The sequence below is a fragment of the Acinonyx jubatus genome, chromosome A1, assembly GCF_027475565.1.
Source record: "Acinonyx jubatus isolate Ajub_Pintada_27869175 chromosome A1, VMU_Ajub_asm_v1.0, whole genome shotgun sequence".
Lineage (NCBI taxonomy): Eukaryota > Metazoa > Chordata > Mammalia > Carnivora > Felidae > Acinonyx > Acinonyx jubatus.
The window spans coordinates 169,998,083-170,018,451 of NC_069380.1; the positions used below are offsets into that span (position 1 = coordinate 169,998,083).

A 20,369-nucleotide genomic window follows, 5' to 3' on the forward strand; every position below is an offset into this window, starting at 1 on the left:
GAGCTCCATGAAATATGGGTCAGCCCTGCCCCAGGTCTCTGCAGAAAATGGATGAAACACTTTGTTCTAGATCATTGGTAACCATAAAATTTTTTTAAATTTTTGATCAAGGCTAAGGAATGTTATGCAAATCTTTTGAAATGGTATTCAAGAAGACTTAGTTGGCAGGAGAGGTTAAACCATAGGGTGGGCTGTCACATTACTTGAGATACGGAGCATTAAGGTCTTAAACCATAGTAGAGGGACTACAAAGAAAAGACTGAAGAGACATTTCAGTGGCAGAAATGATCATGCTGTTTGACTGATTAAATAATGGAGAAGTAAATGAAGAATCAAAGGGGGATAGAACTGCTATTGAACACTATCTTTGTTAAAGACTTGGTCATAGCTTTTGTGGAGAAATTATGGAGGACTTCGCTTTTAAGAAGCTGTAATCTAGTTATAGAAACATGATCAAAACAGGCAAATCTGCTTCTGTGATCTATTTTGCATAGACTTAGGGTTCTACCAGAACAACTTTACATACTTTGGGGTTCTGGGCAAGATTTTGTGTGTGTATGCATATGAGTTTTAAACTTCCCTTGCTAATAATTAAAAAAAAAGCCCAAAACTTTGTTTTGTTATGTTTATTCAGTTGTATGGAGAAAAGCCTTTCTTGCTAATGTGATAGATTTCATTAAATAAGTGAGTGTTTACTCCATGCCAGGCATTATGTAGTGAACAAAGTGGTCTCAGTCCCTGTCTTCAAGATGAAAGGAAGTTATTAGTGCAGTATGGTAAGTTACGATAGGGTACTACTGAAGAGCATAGAGTAAAAGTTGATAGCATAAGTTCTGGAGCCAGTTTACTTGGGTTAGGGTCCCATCTTTGCCGTTTACTTGCCATGCAACCTTGGGCAAATTGTGGAGCTTTTCTGTACCTTTGTTTTCTTTTTTATAAATTGTGTATAGCCTTGGGATTTTTTTTCAGTAAGTGCTCAGCAAGGTCAGTATAGAATGGGCATCCTGGATTTTCTCCTGGGTTAAAGTTTTGCTTAGGGATCTATGTTCAGAGAACAGTGGGGCAAAGCAATTTTGGAAATTGCTAAGAGATTGATTAAAGTGATAAGCCATATTGTTTAGGGAAGAAAATAAAAGCAGGAGGAGGGTGCTAATGCAGACAAATGAATATAGTCAAGATCACTGTACAATAATGATATAATTAGAAGAATGCTGTAGAAAGTTATGGTCATGTAGAATGTTAATTAGAAGAATGCTGTAGAAAGTTATGGTCATGATGTTTTATTTCAGGCAAATTGCGGGAATAGTTTTAGTGATAGCAAGGTCCAGAATGTTGCTATGGGAATTGGTCTGAGAAGTGGGAATGGATAGGACAAGGAATACAAGGAACTGAGGCTAGAGCTTGAGAGGAGTTGTCCATGAGGAAATTTGTATCATCCAAGATAATGGCGGGATTTTGGAGGACAATTACTGTCTAAATGATGGTTATACCTAGAACAGATTTTTCATGTATTTGCGAAAATGTTAGTATAAAAAGAGTACTTAAGAAAAATTCACTAGATTATTAAAAAAAAAGATTATATGTATTCTATATTCTCTATTCTTGTAAGAATATATTACAAGTGGACATGTGCTTCAAATTTTTACTTTAATCAGTATAACCTCTTAACTACCGTTGACCCATGAACAATGTGGAGATTAGGAGTCCTGACCTCTGTGTAGTATGAAGTCTGTGTATAACTTTGACTCCCCAAAATTAACTGCTAATAGCCTACTGTTGACCAGAAGCCTTACCAGTAAAATAGCCAATAAATACGTGTTTTGCATGTGACATGTATTATATACTATATTCTCACAATAAAGTAACTAGAGGAAAGAAAACACTAGAAAGATTCTTTTCAGTGTTCTAAGTATATCTTGAGCTGGAGTTGGTTCAGTCAACTCATTTTGTGGTAGTTTTGGGGTAGAAAAAAATGAGTAAATGGAAAATGTAAATAGTAGTCAGTTGATTTATAATTTCTCTTGTTAAATCTTTATTTTTTGTTTTTTTTTTAAAAGTTGTTTAATGGGTAGAAAAGTAAGATAACACTAATTTATGGACATGGTGATGCACCTTGCAGTTATTAGGAACACTGTAGGAAGAGGAAAGAGGAAGAACTGCGTAAGTATCTTCCTCTCGGAACTATTAGGAGTTCTTTCTGCTTCGTGCATACTTTTGTTTTTCTATGGTAAAAATTTTATTGGAAGAAATAAACATTTATTTAAGATGTATACTTAAGATTCAAAAAAAAAAAACCTGTGATGACTTTAATCTTTATTTGTTTTTGACAGACAGGAGAGACAGAGCATGAGCAGGGGAGGGGCAGAGAGACAGAGACACAGAATCCGAAGCAGGCTCCTGGCTCTGAGCTGTCAGCACAGAGCCCCACGCAGGGCTTGAACTCACGAGCCATGAGATCATGACCTAAGCCGAAGTCGGATGCCCAACCGACTGAGCCACCCAGGCACCCCAAACCTGTGATGACTTTAAAACACATAAGAGGTTTTACTAAACATATAAAGCCAGACTATTATTGGGAAGTACCTTTCCAGAATGTTAGCAGGCTTGTATAGAATGAAAGGGTTAATGTTATATCCAAGCTTTGTCCTTTTTTCTCCCTTCCCCAATTAAAGGCATTTATGCTGAGATTCTATTAATAGTGAGATTATATTGTCGATTATATATTGAGGTTAACCTAGTGTCTGTCTTTTGATTACAGTGTTGTCCTAGATGGTTGACTTCTTTGGGCTCTTTGAGGGCCTCTGTAGTTTTTACTACAACTCTAAAAACCAAAACAGACTGATTGATCTATTTATTTATTTATTTATTTACTTACTTACTTACTTATTTAAATATTTGTTTACTTTTGAGAGAGAGAGAGAGAGAGACAGAGTGTGAGTGGGGGAGGGGCAGAGAGAGAGGGAGACACAGAATCCAAAGCACGTTCCATGCTCTGAGCTGTCAGCACAGAGCCTGATGCGGGGCTTGAACCCATGAACCGTGAGATCATGACCTGAGCCAAAGTCGGATACTTAACCAACTGAGCCACTCAGGTGCCCGAAAACAGATTTTTTAAATAAAAAGCTATAGAACTTATAAGATTGTTTTCATAAAATGAATTTAATACGATTTTTTTTTTAAATCAACTGTCAGTCACAGTGTGAATATAGTGCTTCTTTAGGGTATTTTGATGTGCCTGTACTAACCAGTTTTTCCACCACCTTCCTTTGCTGTATCTGTTAATGAAACCTTCCTTTCTATATTATGCTAGCTATATTCCTTTCTATATTATGCATCATTTGACCTTAATACATCATTTGTATATTAGTTTCCTCCATTTTTAGTAGACCACAGCAGTAAGTAGTACTAGTACCAATATGGTCTCTGAAATCACGTAGTACTTGATATATGTGGTCATCCAAATGATTGAAAGTATGCTCATATTACCTGTTTTTAGGTTAACATCAAAATAAAAACAATAAATGTGTTCATAAAGGACTTGAGGACCCTTAAGAATACATCCTTGGTTTGAGAAACACTGTCATAACAAATATCTTTTCCCACACTTTCCATAATTAACAGTGTTGTAGTGATGAGGCATTTGATAGAGTATTGGAAGCCTGAGCATCTACTTTACAGGTTTAGGTTTTATCTACTTAAAAAATAAAAAATATTTTACTCTGCCCAGTATGGGGGGCAGGGCATGCCCAGTTTCTTTTGAAATAGGCTATACTTAATGCCCAGATTTACTTTTCTCTATAATTCTTAGTAATTCCTCATCTTAAAAATGTTTTTAATTATAAAACTAGTCAATACATGTGCATGGTGAAGACATTCAACAGTAGAGAATAGTGGTATACATCATCCCTAGTTCTCCTTCCCAGAGGTAACCACTTTTACTTGTTTTGGTGGTTTCTACCTTTCACCAATGTATGTATACTGTACTTCTGTTTCTTGTGATCAGTTTTAGTATTTGTTGACTCCTGATGTGGTGAATTTGACTCACTTAATGAGAAGTATTTGAGATGTTCACATGGCCCTGAATTTGTGTTAGCATAGAGCTCTAAGACTGACTATGCAAATCTTACTTGATTTGTGTCCAGCTGAATGCAGAAGCTAGCAATGACTTGTTCAGGAGAAAACAAAGAGGGGAGGGGTAGTGACCAAGAAGGAGGAACAAAACTTAGGTGAAGATTTGAGTAATTTCATATAAAATTCATAGTTGATTTAAATAGGTTTCTTTTTATATATAAGTACTCAAGCTATATTTAGAGAGAAAGTAGCTTCCTTAACACTATGTATACTCTTCAGTCACTGTCCATTTTTGCTGCCTCAAGGTGAAGATGTGGAAAAAATTTTGGATGAATGGAAGGAATATAAAATGGGAGTACCAACATATGGTGCAATTATTCTTGATGAGACACTTGAAAATGTGAGTGTAATAAAAGATTTTTAGTGCAATCATCACCTGTTTTCATCATAAATAAAATGTATGTGCTATTTATATAATGTTCTGAACTGAGGTTTGAAAATAGACTTTTAGTGCTGAAAGGCCAAAGTTTGTATATTTTTTCTGCATTCTGAGTCCCAATATTTTATACTTGTAGTATGACTTATTGCAAAGAAATGTCACTTTATTGAAGAAATACTTTAAAATGGGCAGAATGCCCATCTTCATACTGGTATAGTGAGACTTTTGGAAGATATTAAAACCAAGTACTGTATAAAAATATTGGTGATAACAGTTACTTGAAGGAAGGTTACTTCAAACACCTTTGACCTAGAAAGGAGTGTGGGAAAGGAAGGCAAGTTTTATTTTTACCTCTGCTCATTTTTATAGGTACTACTGGTTCAGGGGTACCTAGCAAAATCAGGCTGGGGATTTCCAAAAGGAAAAGTAAATAAAGAAGAAGCTCCTCATGATTGTGCTGCTAGAGAGGTGAGTTACTGCAGTTTGAAACACGGTAGCATTCGGTGGTTATGCTTTGAGTAAAGTACTTTTTAGTCATGGAAATTTACTGTTTGGACCATCTAATCCTCTTTCTAGAACTTGACTGCAAGAAGTAACTTATCTTTTGTAAGGTGACTGTTGATTCTTTTGTCCACATGTATCATTTATTCTTCCCTTATTTGTTTCCGTTTTCTTTTATTGTCCATTTTTAATTCTGTTATCTCTAACTCCTTCTCTACCTTGTTTTAAAATTGGATTTGCAGTTGGTAAAACACTTTGGCGTTTACAACCCCTGTTTTATGTTTATTGTCTTGGCTACCAGACAAGTGCACAATTTGTGCTTCCTTAAGAAATTTACATTTGTTGCTCAAACCCACTCTACCTTCCCACTGCCTGTAAGATGAAGTTTAATTCTTTAAATTATTGAAACTCCATCCCTTATTCCTGACACAAAATTTAGCCATTTCTAAATTTACCTTTATTCTCAGTCAAAAGAATTTATTCTCTGTTACTTGAACTTAACTGATTTGTTAGAACTTTGCTTATATTATCTCCTTACTCAGAAAGTTGTCTTTTCTTCCTAACTATTTAAATCCTATCTAGACCGAGCTCAAATTATGACTTTTCTTATTTGTAAAGTGAGGTTTAGCGTGAATAACTTCTTTTTTTCTTTTTTTGAATGTTTATTCATTTTTTGAAAGAGGGAGAGAGAGAGCACAAGCAGAGGAGGGGCAGAGAGAGAGGAGACAAAATTCAAAGCAGGCTCCAAGCTCTGAGCTGTCAGCACAAAGCCTGATGGAAGACTCAAACTCATGAACCATGAGATCATGACCTGAACGGTTGGACGCTTAACCTGACTGAGCCACCCAGACGCCCCCCCCCCCTTTTTTGTTTTAATTGAGGTGTAGTTTATACACAGTGTTAGTTTCAGGTGTAGACTAGAGTGGTTCAGAAAATCTGTATACATCAATGCTATGCTTACCACAAGTGTAGCTATCATTTGTCACCATACAACGCTATTACAATACCATTGGCTGTGTTCCCAATACTGAATCTTTTGTCCCTGTGTTTTATTTATTTCATAACTGGAAGCCTGTACTTCCACTACCCTTCATCATTTTGTTCCTCCCCTAAACCACCTCCCCTGTGGCAGCCATCAGTTTGTTTTCTGTACTTGTGGATCTTTTTCTGCTTTTTGTTTTTGTTTAAAAAAAAATTTTTTTTAATGTGTATTTATTTTTGAGAGAGACAGAGACAGAATGTGAGTGGGTTAGAGGCAGAGAGAGAGGGAGACACAGAATCTGAAGCAGGCTCCAGGCTCTGAGCTGTTAGCACAGAGCCTGATGCGGGGCCCGAACCCACAAGCTGTGAAATCGTGACCCAAGCTGAAGTCGGACGCTTAACCAACTGAGCCACCCAGGCGCCCCTGTTTTTGTTTTTTTAGATTCCAAATATAAGTGAAATAATATAGTAATGTCTTTCTCTGACTTATTTCACCTAACATCATACCCTCTAGACTATCCACATTGTTGCAAATGGCAAGATCTCATTCTTTTTTTTATGGCCGAGTAGTATTCGTGTGTGTGTGTATGTGTGCGCGCGCGCACGCACGTACGTACGTGTATGTACGTACGTGTGTACGTACCCCACATCTTCTTTATCCATTCATCTATCGATGGGCACTTGGGTTGCTTCCATGTTTTGGTTATTGTAAATAATGCTGCAATAAACATAGGGGTGCTTATGCCCTATATTAGGGTATATGTAAAAACACTGCTTCAAATTAGTGTTTTTGTATTCTTTGTGTAAATACTAGTGGAATTATTGGATCATATAGTATTTCTATTTTTAATTTTTGAGGAACCTCTATGCTCTTTGCACAGTGGCTACACCAGTTTGCATCTCCACCAGCAGTGCACGAGGGTTTCTTTTTCTCCACATCCTCACCAGTACTTGTTATTTCTTATCTTTTTGATTGTGGCCATTCTGTAGAGTGAATAATTTCTAAAGTTCATTCATTTTTTCTTTTTAATTTTAGAGAGCACATGGGAACGGGGGAGAGGGGCAGAGGGAGGGAGAGAATCTTAAGCAGGCTAAGTGTGGAGCCCAATGTGGGACTCGATTCCCCATCTCTGGGATCATGACGTGACCCAAAATCAAGAGTCAGACACTCAACCAACTGAGCAAACCAGGCATCCCTAAGGTTCTTTCTTAATTAAAATTCTGTTTATTTTAAAATTTAACCAGTGAGCTCTATCCTATAGTAGTCTCTGAACTTTAATAACAGTTGTTGTCTAGACATTTGCTTGGCATTAATTATGTAGTACCTGTTATACGTTGTGGACTGTATTGTTGTTTATGAATTCCTTATCATTTATCACATTAAATCTTCTTGAAATTTGAGAAGTTGAGCTATAAAGAAGCACAATATAATGGAGAGAGAACTGCTCTAGGAGTTGAAGATTTGTTCCAGTACGTTTCTAGTAAATACTAGTCAATATCCTAGAGACTTTGGGTGAGCCACTTAATCTTTGTAAGATACACGTACTATTAAGAGTTATTTAAGGGCTTCATAACTAGAAGTAAATATCTTTAAAATCTAAGGTGGTGGTGATTAACTTTGAGATATTTTTGAGACGGCAGTATGGATTTTATGGCATATTTCATTTGGATCTGTTGCCTTACTTTGTCTTGACTCAGTATTTCCCTGTAGCAACGTTCAGCTGGTTTAAGTTTGGATGTAATTATTGGTGAGTGATAGTAATTAAAATTCTTACAAACCACTAACATATTTATTTAACATAGAAAAACCATTAGTGGTTATTTACTTTGGAGTAGGATTTAAAAAATGATTGAAAATGCTACATTTCTAATTCAGTATGGAACGCTTTCTAAGTAAGTATTTGCAATAGCTTATAGACCAATAATACAAGTAAATGAAGGTTTACCCACACCCCTTAAAATTGAAAGGTAACAGGTGAGAAATTGACACATCCTCTAAGACCTTTCCCTTTCTGTGGATAGTAGGAGACTGAATGGAGCGGTTGTAAAGTCTTCCCTTTTATGTCTTTAAATTTTGTGGTCCTCATGCTCATAAGGAAGACAAAATAGAAAGCTTAGCATCCTACTTAGAGGAATTGATCGGTAATCCTGTACGTAGAGTTAGATTGGTCCTATAGCAGTATGATAATTATCTGGGTCCAGAAAAGAGACTACATTAACTGGAAAACGGGCTAAATTTGGTGAGATCAGCTGTCTCTGTAATTGGATCTTTTTGAGGAAACTTAGAGAACATCAAATATTTAAATTTGCAAAGCTGAAGTAGTACCCCAGACCCAAGGGATCATCTATATCTACCACTAGAACCTTCCTTCTGACAAATTTTATACACTATATTGTAAGAGGCTGGGTGATGCAGAAATCTAGGATATGGGGGTGGGCAGAGGCAATTAACCTGTGAACGGAGGCACTCAGTTTTCACTTCAGTTTATCTTGTTTGTTTTCTACTCTGAAATACTAAGATAAAAGATTGTCCTATTCATGTGGTGCTAATTTCAGTAATAATTCTAGATCGCCATAATTTGTAAGAAAGAAAAAGTTTATTAGGGCATGGGGAATGAGAGAATGGAGTGTAAATGATAGGATGCTACAGAGAATCTTGTGGGGAGGGATACAGCCATTATGGAAGAGGATCAGCTCCATTTTATAGGAGAGGAACTGAAACAGATCAGTTTAGTAACATGCCCAAGGCCTCACAGTGAGCAGCAGAACAGGGATGCAGAACCTTGGTTGGGCTCTGGAGTCCATGTTTCTGACTACTACAATATAGGCAGTCAAGGAATATTTGTAAATGGGTATTTCTAAACACAGAGAGATGGAAACAGAAGGAATTTGTGATTTTTAAGTACTGTGTATCTATTTTCTAATAACGTTTACCTTTCTCAGGTGAATATGTATAAGTTGTTTTTTTTTTTTTCTGTTTTAGAGCTTTTGCCTTGCTCTGAGGAAAGCATAGGTATTCTTAGAAACCATAGACCCTTAATTTCAAGCAAAGACTTTTTCCTTTTGATAGTAAGAATTAATCCTTTTAAACTTTCAGATCTAAGTAACATCCTCTTTTAGCTGATAAAGGAACATGTCAGAAAAAAACTTGTCTTTAATTTTTCTACATTTTTGGATTAGAATTTGATTTTTATTTTTGGTTTTTAAATGGTTGCCTTTGTTATAAAGAGAGAAAAATTTGGGGGTTAAGGTTGAGCAATTCCTATATTAGTCCAGTCAGGCTGCCATAACAAAATACCACAGATGGAGTAGCTTAAACTCAACAGAAATTTAAGTTTTAGAGGCTGAGAAGGCCAAGATCAAGGTTCCTGGTGAGGGTTCTCATGCTGGCTTGCAGGTGGCTGCTTTCTTGCTTTGTGCTCATGTGGTCTTTTTCCTGGGTGCCTGTGTGAGTGCAGAGAACTCGCCCTTTGTTGTTGTCATCTTATAAGAACACGCCCAACCTTAATGTCCTTATTAGGCCCCCAACCTTATGTCCTCATTTTACCTTTATCGCCTCCTCACAGGCCCTATTTCTAAATACAGTTAGTCGCATTAAGGGTTGGGCCTTCAACCTAGGAATTTTGGTAGGACAAAGTTCAGTGCAAAGCAGCTGCCATTTTCGAGTTTGAAAGTGTTCAACTAGCAGTCCTAGACTTGTAGTGTATGTTTCTGCCACTTGGTGGTGCTGCAGTATAACAGAAGCAGTGCTGTGTGGCCCTGGTGGGGGGAGTATCACCAGTCTTAGCTTAAAACCAGATTGTTATTTTTTGTAAGAGTTCATGTTAATATTACAGTTTTCCTTTTAATTTTCACTTGTATTAACCTGTCAGGAAGTGTTCTATCTGAAATTTTTTAGCTGCCATTAGACTTAGGCTAATGCTTTAAACTTTTTTTTTTTTTTTTATTTTTTTTTCTTTTAAGTTACGTGTTTCTGTCATGAGTGTTTAAGCTTGTTTTAAGTTGCTAAATAACATTTTAATTTGGTTTATTATAGTTAAGTTAATGTTGTTATTTCATTATATGTGGTTGTCCAGAGGTGTTTTGTTAAAGCAGAATCTGATCCATCTTATAAGAACTGTTTATGTGATCTGAGCTGAAAGAAACACTGAAAGCAGGTTCCTCAGGGACAAGGTATGAATAATTAATAGAAAGCTTAGTGCCATCTTTTTTTTTTTTTTTTTTTAGTTTATTTATTTATTTATTTATTTATTTACTTACTTACTTACTTACTTATATAATCTCTACAGCCAACATGAGGTTTGAACTCATGACCCTGAAATCAAGAGTCGCAGGCTCCTCTGACTGAGCCAGCCAGGTGCCCCAACCTTAGTGCCATCTTGATTAGAAATTTCCTGTCTTTAACCTTTTGGTTCACCTTTGTTAATTGGGTTCTGTTACCTTTTTTTTTTTTAATTTTTTTAATTTATTTTTTTTGAGAGAGAGAGAGACAGACAGGGTGTGAGCGGGGCCTGGCAGAGAGAGAGACACAGAATCTGAAGCAGGTTCTAGGCTCTGGGGTGTCAGCACAGAGCCTGACATGGAGCTCGAATCCAAGAACCGTGAGATCATGACCCCGAGCCGAAGTTGGATGCTTAACCTGCTGAGCCACCCAGGCGCCCCAAGTTCTGATTACTTTTATTCAGTGAAGTAGATTTAGGACAAGGATGGGAAAATGTTTTCTAGAGATTGTTGAAAGGATGTGTTAGGATAACTTCAGTATATTTTCATTGTTAATTGTGGTGAAATACCAGTTGTTGAATAAGCAAGTGATTCCTGTGTTTTCAGGATTTCATTTTGTTGCTTACTATTTAGCAAAACAGTCTATTTTATTGTAATGAAGCTGACTTTAATATGCATTTACATAACTTAATCTTGATAGAATTTGTACAGAGGAACAATTGGTTGGTTTATTCTACTTCTTCCTATAGGTTTATAAAAGATATTAGATAATAGGGAGAGGATTTCATTGTGCTGGTGCTCTTTGGGCAGCACATTTTTTAATCTTACTTAGGGATTTTTATCTGATATCATTTGAGAAGTTAATGCTATTCTCTGTGCCAGGAAAATTAACTATGTACTATAATACAGGAATGGATTCGATCCATAGAAGATGTGGTATCAAAATTTTTGTCTTTGATGTCTGTGTATGTGAGTGAGCTATTAAAAGCTTTTCCTGGTAAATATGATGAGAATGGATACCTAACTTTATTTTTTATTTTGAGAGAGAGTGTGTGTGTGTGTGTGTGTGAGTGGGGAGGGGCAGAGAGAGGTAGAGAGAGAGTATCTATCCCACCTGGGGCTCCAACTCCTGAACCGTGAGATCATGACTTGAGCCGAAATCAAGAGTTTGGTATTTATTTGACTGAGCCACCCAGGCGCCGCTGGATACCTAACTTTAGAGGCAAATCAATCTTCATCACTTCTAGAATTGGGAGTTTATATCTGTTACTTTATTATATTTGTTCTAAGTTTGGTTGTACAGGGTTTGAACCTATGTTTAGCGCTGTTGGCTCTTTTCATTTTACCTCATATTGTACCACTTCCTCCCATATGATTCTTTAGCTATAGTCTTTCCCAGCTCTAAGCGGAATGCCATTTTCCTATCTGGCAAACTCCTATTCATCTTCCAAGTCCAGCTCAAGTGTATCCAGCGGACTAGAGTGCTGTCCATGACACCTTCTTGAGATAACCACCCTATTTCACAACTCACACCTTACCTTAACCCATGACTGAGTTATGTATTCCTACAGTATCCACCTACCTCTTGGCATGTATATTGTATTACAGTTATTTTCTTTTTTAGGCTGAGTTCCTTAAAGAGCAGTGCTTGCTTTATTAATTTCTGAAGTCCGTGTGTAGGATGGTACCTGTTACTTATTAATAAGCACACAGTACGTATTTGAATGCACTAAATGCATTACTGTGGAGATAATTACAAGTAGTATAGAGCAAAATAAAGAACAGTAACACAAAGAATATATTTGCCTATTAATATTTTGCCATATTTGATTTATTACATTTGATACGTGTGTGTATGGTTTTTATTATTATTGCTGAATAACTTGGGAATAAAATGCAGACATAATGCCCCTTAATCCCTAAATACTTATGCATGTAAATTTTTTTTGAAGATAAGTGTACTCTTTTGGCGGTGGGGGGAGAGAGAGCATGTGTGCACGTGTATGCAAACCAGTGAGGGGCAGAGAGAGGGAGAGACAATCCCAAGTGACAGCCTGATGGCAAGGCTTGATCTCACAAACCATGAGATCATGACCTGAGTTGAGATCAAGACGCTTAATCAACTGAGCCACCCAGGTGCCCCTCTTTCTTTTTTTTTTTTTCCTTAAAAAAATTTTATGTTTTTAAAAATTTTTAATATTTTTTGAGAGAGAGAGAGAGAACACAAGTAGGGGAGGAGCAGAGAGACAGAATCTGAAGCAGGCTCCAAGGCTCTGGGCTGTCAGCACAAAGCCCAACACGGGGCTCAAACTCACGAACCATTAGATCATGAACCTGAGCTAAAGTAGGGTGCTTAACTGAGCCACCCAGGTGCCACTCTTTCTTTTTTTTAAATACCAAGTATATACATGCACACCCAGTCTGACATTTCCAGAAGTAGGAAATACAAGTAATGTTTCTCCTTTTTCTGTATACCACAGAACATTTTTCAAGTGAGTATATTCACCTTGCTTTTAAGATAAGGAACAAAAGGTTTAGGATACTTAGGAATTTATAGAAGTGAGGTATCATGGAGGAGCCTAAGTTGGGAGTCATGGACTATACATGCCTGAGAGAAGGAGAGATGTGCCTTTTTTGAGGAATGTAGAAAGATGTACATCGAACTGACAAGAGAAGGCAGAAAGATGAAAGAAATGAGTAGGAATAGCCCCTCTACACCTGGATCTTGCAAGAGATTCAGCCCTGGCCATGTGTTTTAATATCTTCTGCCCCACTGGTTGGTTAGGAGATGCTGAAACCAGAGGGAAGGACTTACTACAGTGTAAAAGATCCTCAGTGGATTTTAGACACTGAGAATCCAAAGCCTTTTTGATTGGGGGGTGAAGTGGAGAAGGACTTCATCAGAGTAACACATGTTATTTGAAGAAGAACTTTAAGGCTAGAAGAGATGAGTAGTTTTTTTATTTTACACAGAAGCCCAATTTGTTAATCAGAGTAAGTATGGTTTCTTTGGTTGAAGGAAGAGGTAAAGGTTGGATGTAACACCAATTCCTGAGATGTATGTTCTCCCAGTTCCTCCTCCTCCAGCCCCTGAGGGAAGGCAGTTTTAGAACCATGCGTCTGTCTTTTCACTAGTTTTCAGTTCTTTTGCATTTGCCCTCCACTCACACACAAATGAGGTTGTAGCTCTACTTTTGAAATCTGTCCGTAAAAAAAAAAAAAAGTTAGCATTAATCACAATTCAGTTTTCATGTTTGAAAAATAGTTTTATTTGTGTAAGAGTTTTTAGTCTGTAACTTGGTGTATGTAGATTCATATGTGCTGTTAATAAAATCATATGTGGTTCCAGCTTAAGAGTTCTATACCCAATTACAATGAGTGTGTGTGGTGGTGGAGGTGGGGATGGCTGTGTTCTCACACCAACAAGCAATTGACAGACACTGGCTGCGTGTCCTATAATTCAGCTCAATTCTGAGTTTGTCTACCTGGATAGAATCAAATCCCACAGGTTAAGGGACTCCTACAAGACTGCCCTTCACTTCAGATGATAGTCATAAGTCCAGGTTTCTGGACTGTCATCTGAATTTCTGTATTTCTGACCTAGATTGGAGGTTCCAGTGGCCCCCCTCCTTGGGTTCAGTTAATTTGCTAGAATGGCTCTTAGAACTGAGAAAAACTGTTTTATTTAAAAGGATATATAACTCAAGAACAGCTAGATGGAAGAGATGTAGAGGGCAAAGTATGGAAAAAGGGTGCTCTCTCCTACTGTACCACTCTTCCCAAATCTCCATGTTCATTAACCCAGAAGTCACCGTCCAGTTCCCCACCCCTCGGCCTCTTGGGTTTGTATAGAGGTGTCTTTGTGTAGGCAGTCTTGATTAAATCACTGGCTGTTGGCTTTTTGAGCTCAATCTCTAGGCTTTCTCTCCTTCCTGGTGATGGGAGGAGAGTGGGGGTTGAGGGTGGGACTGAAAGTTCCAGTCCTCTGAACTTGGTTGGTTCTCCTGGCAGTCAGCCCCCATCTTTAGGTAGGGGCCAGAAGTTACCTCATTAACATAACAGAAGACATCCTTGTGGCTTTCATGCTTAGGAAATTCTGAGGGTTTTAGGAGGTTTGTACCAGAAAGGTGATGAAAACCAAATAATATATTTTTCTTATTGTAAACCGCAGTATCACACATCTTCCTTCATTGAATAGGTGAAGAACTTAGGCTCAGATATATTAAAGGGGTTTATCCATAGTTGAACAGTTCAATAGAGGCAGAACTAGAACCCTAGAGCATTCTGACTTCTTGCCTAGTGTTTTCATGCCTTTACTTGCCTGGATATTTCTGAGTTTTTGCCTTTGAAGTAAATTTTAACAAACTGGAGGTCTAACAGCAGCAATTGAAAATCATCATCCAAATTTATTTCCAGGTCTTTGAAGAAACTGGTTTTGATATCAAAGATTATATTTGTAAGGATGATTACATTGAACTTCGAATCAATGACCAGCTTGCTCGTTTGTACATCATTCCAGGAATTCCAAAAGACACAAAATTTAACCCAAAAACCAGAAGAGAAATTCGGGTATGTAACTGAAAGAATTTTCAAATTGCTAGACAGTATTCAAGTTGCAATTCAATGAAGTAGGAAATTGCTTTTAGAAACTCCTTGATGATAATTCAGTGAATTCTTTTCTTCTGTCTCAGAACATTGAGTGGTTCTCCATTGAGAAATTGCCCTGTCATAGAAATGATATGACTCCAAAATCCAAACTTGGTTTGGCACCTAACAAATTCTTTATGGCCATTCCCTTTATCAGGTATGTCCTTGTTTATCAAAATACTAAAGTAATCTTCATAATTCTGATAGTTTCTTTACGTAGCCCAGTTTTAAAAGTGAATTCTTAATGTTTCCATAGGCCATTAAGGGACTGGCTTTCTCGGAGATTTGGAGATTCCTCAGACAGTGACAATGGATTTTCCTCTGTTGGTAGCACACCAGCTAAACCCACTGTGGAAAAATTGAGGTAAAGAAATACATTCATAGGATTCCTACCTCCTGATAGTTTTTTTTTTTCTTAATTTTTATTTATTTTTTGAGAGGGAGAGAGAGAGAAACAGAGCACGAGTGGGGGAGGGGTAGAGAGAGAGAGAGGAAGACACAGAATCTGAAACAGGCTCCAGGCTCCAAGCTGTCAGCACAGAGCCTGACATGGGGCTCAAACTCACGGACTGCAAGATCATGACCTGAGCCAAAGTCAGACACTTAACCAACTGAGCCACCAAGGTGCCCCTACCTTCTGATAGTGTTTAACACTAATGTATTACTTCCAAAATTTCCAGAGGTGTTGAATTCTTTTCTGTAGGTGCTATTTTGTTACTAGTCTCATAGATAATAGAAATTTTTTTATAAAGGGTTTTTAATGAGGTGAAAAAGGTTAATTGGAGTTGGAAAGGAGCTTCAGGCTCATTTTAAAATAGTATACACAAGAGGGTACCACCTTTTTAGATGAATAGAACATGAGGAAAAAAAAATCTGTGTGTTTATAGTTACTTCTCTATTCTTATATCCTACTTTAAGAGGAAGTTGAATCTGAAGGTGGTTGAATGGAAGATATGTTGAGGTTTGTTTTTGTGTAGGGAGATGAGTGCAGATGAGTAATTTGTTCAGAAAGATAGAACTGTGAAGACGTGGGGTGGCTTCTCTTCTTTCCAACATAGACTGTTGTACTGCAAAAAGTGACTGTTATGTGGACGGGAACCACAAAGAACATTTTCTTGGTTGGAACTTAATTGTATCCAAATCAAAATTACAGAGTAGGCTGAGTAAGGAATTTTGTTAAATAAGCATGTATGTTTGTAATAAGCTTGCTAGAACTTTGTTAGGTTCAGAGAGAGTTGCATTTTACATTTTCTTTAATTTAATTTAATGTTCTGTTTTCATCCCAGGGCTTCAAAAATTAAACAGGAGTAACCACATTTATAGTCAATATTTTTAAATACATAGGGAATATTCCATTTTAGCTGGGTTTTATGAGGACAGGAGTTTGGACTAAATGCCCTGAGAATCATTTCTGCCTTTCAGAACCTATGGTTATAATCACCACATTATATACGACTAAAGTAAAACACTGTAGAAAAAGTAGACAGGAGTGTAGGCAAAATTAAAAAGAGACAAACATGCAACTAAAAAGTTATGAAATAGTGACACTTTGGAAAAAAAATTGTATGCTTATTCATGTTTGGGTCCACCATAATGTGTGATAGGCCTCCCCTATCTTCTAGTCCTAAGCTTTGTGGTCCTGGAAGGTGGAATAAGGACATAATAAAGCAGCTTTAACCAAATTTCAAGTTTCTTAGGCGGGGATAGTGTGTTTTTAGCATATAGACTAATGTCTTTGGTGATGTGTTAGAGGAAATACCTGAATTTTGTCTCAAGAAAGTAGGGATGCTGCAATTTTATTATAATTAAAAAAAATTTTTTTTAATGTTTATTTATTTTTGAGAGAGAGAGAGAGAGAGAGAGAGACAGAGTGTGAGCCGGGGAGGGGCAGAGAGAGAGGGAGACATAGAATCTTAGGCACGTTCCAGGCTCTGAGCTGTCAGCACAGAGTCCCAACGCAGGGCTCGAACCCACAAACTGTGAGCTTATGACCTGAGCCGAAGTCACACACTTAACCGACTGAGCCACCCAGGCGCGCCTATTATAATTTTTTAATGGGAAAGGAGAAGAACTCTCAAGTATTCAGAAGCAATCACTGTAATGCAGTTCTTTGGATCAGTGACTCTGGACTGTATTATACATGTAAATGGTACTGTAGAATATTGGTTTTTTTGGTTTTTATTACGGACCAGTGCATGAGTACAACCTTTTACAATCAAATTCTTTCATATAAGAATTTGAGACCAGACCTTTATTTAATTTGCTCATCTATTGTCTTCAGCTCCTTAATTTTTTTTGCCCTAGAATATAGCTTAAATTTTCAGTTCCTCTTCTACTTCAAATTCTATACTTTAAACATCCTGGTGAGAATGTGAGTTATCTGTCCTATTAAGAAGGAATATCCACTTACATTTGTTAGTTTCAACTAAATTTGGAATTATTTTCTTGAGATTTTTAAAGGTATGATCAGTTATAGGGGGAGGTAATGTGGTTAATTTAGAAAAGTTTGGGATTAAAAATAATACTTAGTTCATTCAAAAAGTAGTGAACACCAGGCCTTCACTGACTGTGTCCTTATGCAAGGTACATCCCAGTGCAGGGAGATGATAAATAAGAAGGTAAAGTTTGTAATCTGGTGTTAGAAGAACTTTAAGTGAAAATTTTCTGATCTGAATTTTATTTTTTAAATCTTGGTATAGTCGAACCAAATTCCGCCACAGTCAGCAGTTATTTCCTGAAGGTTCTCCTGGTGACCAGTGGGTGAAACACAGGCAACCACTGCAGCAAAAGCCATATAATAATCATTCTGAAATGTCTGACCTTTTAAAAGCAAAGGTGAGTGATAATACATTTAAAGATTTTTCTAACTTTAGATTTGATTTTGAAATGTATCTGAATCGAAGAACTGCAGATTAACAGTTAAAGAGCTCTGAATTGTTGATCAACGATTGCTGCATTCCTGACTTGTGATTTGAAGCACAGCTGAGTCTTCTTAACCTTTACAGTTTTGCTGTAAATCCAGTGTAGTAAGTAATCAGAATTAACGTCTGACTTTGGTATATATGCAACCAGTGAAAGGTTTATTGTTGTATTGAATTTAGTGCATGATTATACCACACTTTATCCATTCTACTCTTAATAGACATTTTGGATGTTACCTGTTTCAGGCTTTTATAGACAATACTACTATGAATATTTCTGTACATATCTTTGGATGAGCATACACCGTTCTTTTGTGTATAGGTAACAAACAGAATTTTTGGATCCCTGGATATTCCTGTGTTCTTCAGTATATGCTGCAAACAATATTCTCAAGTAATTTTATATCCCCAACAAAATATATGAGAGCTTGAGTTGTTCCACATTCTTACTAATTCTTGGTATTATCTGCCTTTATCATTTGAGCTACTCTTGTTTATTTTCATTCTTTTAAAAAATATTCTGGGTTCATCAAAATTACAAACTCTTTGCATTGAAAAGTACAATTAAAAGCGGTTATAGTGTTAAACTTTTTGTATATAGTATCACACTAAAAAAACAGATACCCAGAAGAGCAGGATAAAATTGAATTAAAAGTGTGTGGTAATACGAGTTTCTGAAAGCCTATTTCCTTACCATCCTTTTTTTTTTTAATTTTAGTTTTTATTTTTATTGGGAGTATAGTTGACAATGTTACACTAGTTTCAGGTGTACAACATAGTGATTCAACATCTCTATCTGTTATGCTGTGCTTACCACAAGTATAGCTACCATTTGTCACCATACAGCCACCATACAGCTCCATTACAATGTGATTGGTTATATTCCCTGTGCTTTGCCTTTTATTCTTGTGACTTACTCCATAACTGGAAGCCTGTATCTCCCACTCCCCTTCACCCATTTTGCCCAGCCCCCTACCTCTCTTCCCTCTGGCAACCATCAGTTTGTTCTCTGTCCCTTATCATTAAGTTAGCTTACTGTTTTCAAGCTATTTTAGGAACTGCTTAATTTTTTCTGTAGGTATTAGATAGGATATAAATAAGTGTATTTTGGTATATTTTAAAATATAAAATATTTTATTCACACTGTTTTAGTCAGTTCTCTTAACTGTCCTTTCAAAACCTCTAAGGGCAAATTAATGTTTAAAAACTATTTTGGGGGGCACCTGAGTGGCTCATTCTGTTAAGCATCCAACTTCAGCTCATGATCTCAAGGTTCGTGGGTTCGAGCCCTGCGTCGGGCTCTGTGCTGACAGCTAGCTTTGGGTTTCGTGTCTCCATCTCTCTCTGCCCTTCTCTTGCTCATGTGTGCTCTTTCTCAAAAATAAACATTTAAAAAATTTTAAAAACTTTTTTAAGTTAAACTTAGATATTTTTTTGGTAAGAAAATTAACTCATGTTAAAGCACTACAATTGCAAGATGTCATCTACTGAATGTTTAGGCTTTAGGTCTAAATTTAGGGATAATGGCCTAAACGTTAAGAATACCAGTCTTGGGGCACCTGGGTGGCTCAGTCGCGTCTGACTCTTAGTTTCGGCTTAGGTCATGATTTCATGGTTTGTGGGTTAGAGCCCTGTGTCAGGCTCCATGTGGAAGTGCGAAGCCTGCTTGAGATTCTCTCTTTCCCTCTCTCTGCCCCATGGGTGTGTGTGTTCTCTCTCTAAATAAATAAATGAATGAATTTTTAAAAATTCTCTCTTTCTTTCCCTCTCTCTTCTTCTGCTTCTGCCTTACTTCCATGGACTCTCTCTCTCTCAAAAAGAAAAAAAATACCCCGCTCCCATTTTTTTTTTGACTCAGGCATTGTAAACAAAATCTGTAGATAGAAATGGGATAAGGCAAGATTGCTAGGGACCTTGTATTTGCCATTTCATACCTTTAGAGGAATCTTGGCTTTGTGAAGCACTGTCTTCTATAAGAAAATATTGATATGGTATGGTTCCCCAGTGTTTTAGGAAAATTTTGGGAGAGGACTTTGATAAATTCCTAATCAACCAGCTAAAAAAAAATCTTTATTTTGAGCTTTTTTTTTTTTTTTTTAGCGCAGGGCTCAATCTCACAATTGTGAGATCATGACCTGAGCTGAAATCAGGAGTCTGATGCTTAACCAACTGAGCTACCCAGGCACGCCACCAATCTTTATTTTGTATAAAAGAGATTATTAATTTAAAAATGCTTTTTTGTTTATTAATAATTTAAAGCAGATTTTAGGTAATAGTTGATCACATCTGCTACATATTTCTTGTCCTGAGAACTGTGGCCAGTGTACCTTAGCATTCCCCTCACAGAGAGGTGTTTTTTGTTTTTTGGTTTTTTTTAAGGCAAAGATTGTCAGATTGGATTTAAATGTTTATTTCTGAGAGCGAGCCTGTGCGGGGGAGGGGCAGAGAAAGAGAGGGACAGAGGATCTAAAGCAGGCTCTGTGCCAACAGCAGTGATCCCGATGCAGAACTCAAACTCATGAACTGTGAGATCATGACCTGAGCTGAAGTCTGACACTCAACCAAGCCACCCAGGCATTCCTAGAGAG

General features: G+C 37.1%; 1 protein-coding gene across 1 annotated transcript in view; it reads left to right on the forward strand.

The window, feature by feature from the left end:
- DCP2 (decapping mRNA 2) overlaps nt 1-20,369 on the forward strand; it is a 48,319-nt gene that overhangs the window by 18,476 nt on the left and 9,474 nt on the right. The window contains exons 3-8 of the mRNA XM_015070217.3: nt 4,344-4,471; nt 4,880-4,978; nt 14,630-14,782; nt 14,905-15,017; nt 15,117-15,224; nt 17,560-17,695. Of these exons, the coding sequence (XP_014925703.1) occupies nt 4,344-4,471; nt 4,880-4,978; nt 14,630-14,782; nt 14,905-15,017; nt 15,117-15,224; nt 17,560-17,695 (737 nt within the window). The remainder of the gene's footprint in view (nt 1-4,343; nt 4,472-4,879; nt 4,979-14,629; nt 14,783-14,904; nt 15,018-15,116; nt 15,225-17,559; nt 17,696-20,369) is intronic.